This window comes from Gymnoscopelus braueri (assembly GCF_963280865.1).
Source record: "Gymnoscopelus braueri genome assembly, chromosome: 23".
In the NCBI taxonomy this organism is placed as follows: domain Eukaryota; kingdom Metazoa; phylum Chordata; class Actinopteri; order Myctophiformes; family Myctophidae; genus Gymnoscopelus; species Gymnoscopelus braueri.
The window spans coordinates 9,868,465-9,873,464 of NC_137625.1; the positions used below are offsets into that span (position 1 = coordinate 9,868,465).

At 46.2% G+C, this 5,000-nt stretch overlaps 1 protein-coding gene across 1 annotated transcript in view; it reads left to right on the plus strand.

Moving 5' to 3' along the window:
- foxp2 (forkhead box P2) overlaps positions 1-5,000 on the plus strand; it is a 162,519-nt gene that overhangs the window by 130,501 nt on the left and 27,018 nt on the right. The window contains 1 exon segment of the mRNA XM_080420620.1: positions 3,132-3,219. Within this exon segment, the coding sequence (XP_080276746.1) occupies positions 3,132-3,219 (88 nt within the window).

Genomic DNA, 5,000 nt, shown 5'->3' on the forward strand with positions numbered 1-5,000 from the left:
ATAGCTAGCTAGGCCAGACAGCGGCACTGTTTGTTGAGTGAGTGAGAGTGTGTGTGTGTGTGTGTGTTGTGTAGGGGTGGGGATGGGGGGTGTATTGGGGGGCAGACCCGCCACCATGCAGTGAAATTCTAAGTGTTAGTTTTACTCTGAAATTGACTGTATGTAAAGCACACTCTATTCGAAGGACCAGGTCTCACTGACCCCTCAACGACCCCCTCCCCCCTCTCTCTCTCTCTCTCTCCCCCACTTTATTTCTCTTTATTCTCCAGCCTCTCTCTCTCTCTCCCTATTTTGTTCTTCCACCAAGTCTTGGCAAATATGATGTTCTTTAATTTATTTATTGTCCTTACCGCCTGTCTGTGTGTCTGTCTCATAATCCCCCCCCCCCCCCCATCCAGCCCCCGGTCTGTCTTTGTGTGGTGTTATTAATACACGGTAGAGCACGTCGTCATTTGAATATTTCATATATGCATGCAGTAATCTGGCTGTAATCGCCTCGCTAACTGGCCAGCGGTGCAAATAACTAGCCGTCTACACACACACACACACACACACACACACACACACCCCCACACACACACACACACACACACACACACACACACACACACACACACACACACACACACACACACACACAAACAATATTAGACCACTCCCCACCCCCCCAGAAAAAGCTCTGTCTCATGTTGGTGAGACGTAAACTTAATAAAGATCTTTTTTTTCTTCTCCTCTCCTCCTTTCTCCTTCTCTCTCTCTCTCTCTGTCTTTTTTTTTTTTTTTTTTTTGTAATGAGGTATCTTCAGGGACAGCGAGCAGCCCGCTCGCCGCTTTGGAAAGCAGCTGTAATTCATGACACACGCCATACATCAAGCGCGGTACGATAGCATTATGGGCAGTGAAATGAAAAGGGTATTTGCAACATTAGTTCCCTCATCCTGCGAGGGACGTGATTAAATGATTAATGAAATGCCCCCCCCCCCCCCCCCCCCACACCACCACACCACCACCGCCCCACCGACACCCACACACACACACACACACACACACACACACACACACACACACACAGACGCACAACATTGTCGTCCTCTCTTTTTTAGGCGTGTGCATTCTGAAACAGCAATTAGGCACGGGGCTGGAGACAACCACTGTCCCTCCCCTCCCATCCCCACCCCTCCCCTTGTGCCCCCACTCATCCCTCCATCCCTCATCCACCCACATCTCCACCCGGGCCCGCCTCCGCTAGCCCCTTCCTCTCTCTGTTAATGCCACAGTACCTCATTCTTGATTCATAATGTTTTTTGTTTTTTTTGGGGGGGGGGGCAAATAAACTAACAAACATTCAAAAGCTTAAGTGAGTATTAGATCAGTGGTTCTCAAACTTTTTCATGACAAGGACCCCACCATTTATATCTAGTTGGCCACAGACCCCCATCCGAAAAATATCTTGTCCCAGGGACCCCCATGTAAGATTTGTGGAGTTATAATGTTTCAAAACTATTCTTGAAGCTCACAACTCATCGCATTGCCTGGGCTTTAATTTGTTTACTTATTTCCTCATATACTTTATTTTCTTTATTTAGGTTTATCCACGCGCGTGCACGTAATGGAGTTCCCGCACCATGGATAAACAATACGTACAATGCTGGGAGATAAGAATAGAAGATTGATATGTGATGGAAGTGTGTACGTGTGTGTGTGTGTGTGTGTGTGTGTGTGTGTGTGTGTGTGTGTGTGTGTGTGTGTGTGTGTGTGTGTGTGTGTGTGTGTGTGTGTGTGTGTGTGTGTGTGTGTGTGTGTGCGTGCGTGCGTGCGTGCGTGCGTGCGCGCGTGTGTGTGTGTGTGTGTGTGTGTGCGTGCGTTTCTGTGCGTGCAAGTGTGCCTGTCTGTGCACATCTCAGAGACAGTGAAAGCCATGCAGTGAGTGAGCGAGAAGAAGAGGAGGGAAGAGAGAGAGATTCTGCACTCCTCCTAATGCACTGGAGGCAGTTGCTGTAAATGATCGCTGAGGGGTCTGCAAGCTAACCTATAATTACTGGAGAGAAAGTGGCAGCCATGGCATTTCATAAGCATGTCTCCTCAAAGCGCGCTTTGTGAGTTTGTCACCAATGATCATTTAGATAGAGGCTCATTACACGGCATCACAACACTTTAGAAACCCCTTTCCTCACCCCACGGTACATTGTGTACTGTTTCATGTGTGTGTGTGTGTGTGTGTGTGTGTGTGTGTGTGTGTGTGTGTGTGTGTGTGTGGGTACACCGGTGAATAAAGGTCTATCTTAATGGTGAAGTGCTTTTGTGTCCTGCAGACAAAATCCAATCAAGACAGAAGCCCTCATTGACTGTTATGGCTGTCTGGATGCCTTTTTCCTTCTAATGAGGCGAACGCAGAAGATACATTTAATATGTCTGCCGCCCGCTGGATAATGCACCTTTCGCTTGAAGAGATGCCTTTGCCCGTGTCAGACGCGCGCCAGTGTTAAATTGCGTGTATTGTTTTCAGTAAACGACGGAGACAAAAGCCGCTCCACCGGTGCCTGCGTCCTTTTATTCTCGTCAGGCAGGGCGGCATCCGCTCAGGTTGGTACGGGGGGCAGCCATCTTGACTGGCGCGTGGTGCTATTGTCATGGTAAGTGTGGGCGCCATATTGGAGCTGCCGCCTTACGTTTAATTACCTTGTCTCAGTGGGGAACAATGGCTCGCAACGGGAACCTATGGATGACTCTAACGGTTGTGAAACATTAGCATTAAAAACAAAGCCACACGAAAAAAATAAGAAGAAAAAAATCTAGCAAGGTTAATACTGTAATTATGAACTGTCGTCATTTTAATGGCAGTTGGAAATGAGCAGAATGCACGCCCAGCACTGCTGTGCTGGTGTGACACGTTTGGCACTTTTAAAAATGTGTTTTATTTGGTGTATAAAACCAACATGTTCTTACACTGTATACTTTTCTCTCCATCCTCCTCTCTGTCTGTCTGTCTGTCTGTCTGTCTGTCTGTCTGTCTGTCTGTCTGTCTGTCTGTCTGTCTGTCTGTCTGTCTGTCTCTCTCTCTCTCTATCTCTCTCTCTGTCTGTCTCTCTCTGTCTGTCTCTCTCTGTCTCTCTGTGTCTCTGGCTTTCCAGGCACCTTAACAGTGAACACGCCCTAGATGACAGGAGCACAGCCCAGTGTCGAGTCCAGATGCAAGTGGTACAGCAGCTAGAGATACAGGTAGGCGCTCTCTCGCAAAAACTGAAGACAGTGAACCCCTAACTGCTTCCGATGTGCAGGTTGGTGTCTCCAGGTTGGTGCCTTGCACTGGTTTCATCTGCCATGGGTGTGTGTATGTGTGTGTGTGTACATTGTACAACACTTTGGATAAAGCTATTCAAATGCTCCATTTACCATTATACATACACAGTGACTGGGTTCATGTGAAAGGATGAAATATACACTGCACAAGTTGTAGGTAATGCTCATGTGTTCATCATTTAACAATGAATTAATTTCACTGCACAAACTATTTATCGGTTCTTCATTTGTTCCTATGGGTGAGTTGTTTATTCGACTTCTCTATGTGAGAGAAAAAGGCCACAGTGCGGTGACGGTCCCCCTGAAGACAAGACAGACACACAGACACAGTCAAGCAGGACCCGTCGACTACAACAAAGCCCCCCAAACAAAGGAATCCTTGGGCCTTACCACAAAAGCCATTACAGCCGTTTTAATTGAATTAAGCGTGCGCTTTATTTTCTCCTCTCTCTCTGTCTCTCTCCCCTCGCTCTCTTTCTTTCTTTCCAATTAATAACGAGCGCATTTCTCCTGGCCTGTCGTGTTAATTAAGTGCACTTTACACCTGAAGAAAGCTCAAAAGCAGGGAACTATTTTCAGTAGGTGGAGCGTGACCTTATTAAGGAGCCACGTTGCCTAGATAATGAGAGAGCTGATTGAGCGACGTTATTACTCAGCAACCGCTGACAAATCCCCTCTCCTTCTGTCAGAAAACAAATAGATAGTGCATTTCTAAAGATGTGTATTTAAAACTGAGTTACGCTGGGGGGAAAAAGTGCCAAACACAAGATATTTTGGGACTGTCTGGGCCGTTGTTTTAAGGAAAGCAGGTCTTAGTGTTGTTTAGTATATAGTATCAAAATAGATAGCTGTAGTATTTCTATTCTGGCAGTGTTATGGCTGTTGCTGCTAGAATAAGAGCACTAATTCTTTGTAATACTTCATAAAAACATGATAGGTGGATATCTGCAGTACTTATTGTGTTTAACAACTTTAACACTGGCGTCCCTATTTTGGGCAATTCATCATAGGTAAAAATTATAAATTGAAAATTGAAAATAGCTATACAAGCGACCCATTGTGAGCTTGTATATTGGCTATTTGTTTTGGCTATTTTTGAAATATTGGGCTTAAGTGTTGTGGACACTTGACAACTTGTCAGGGTCTAAAAGAAGTGGAAATATTTTGCTTTGTAAACCCAGGTCTTTATAACGAAATTGGGCGTCAAGTCTGTCTAACACTGGAGCTGATGACAACAACTGGGATCAGGCCATCACTATTAGACTATAGAGAACAGGCCCAGAGTAAGATACCTGGAGTAAGAGGCTGGTCAGACTGGTTCAATCTCACCACGTTCTGGACTTGACACACACACACACACACACACACACACACACACACACACACACACACACACACACACACACACACACACACACACACACACACACACACACACACACACACACACACACACACACACACACACACACACACACACACACACACACACACACACACACACACACACACACACACACCCATGGCAGAGGAAACCAGTGCAAGGCACCAACCTGCACACCGGGAGCAGCCACCTCTTGTTCCTGTAACAGTCATTTGATGTCATACCAGGACATTCTCTTTCTCTCTGCCTCTCTCTCTTATCTGTCTGTCTGTCTCCCTGTCTCTCAATCTCTTTTCTCGCTCTGTCTTTTTCTGCC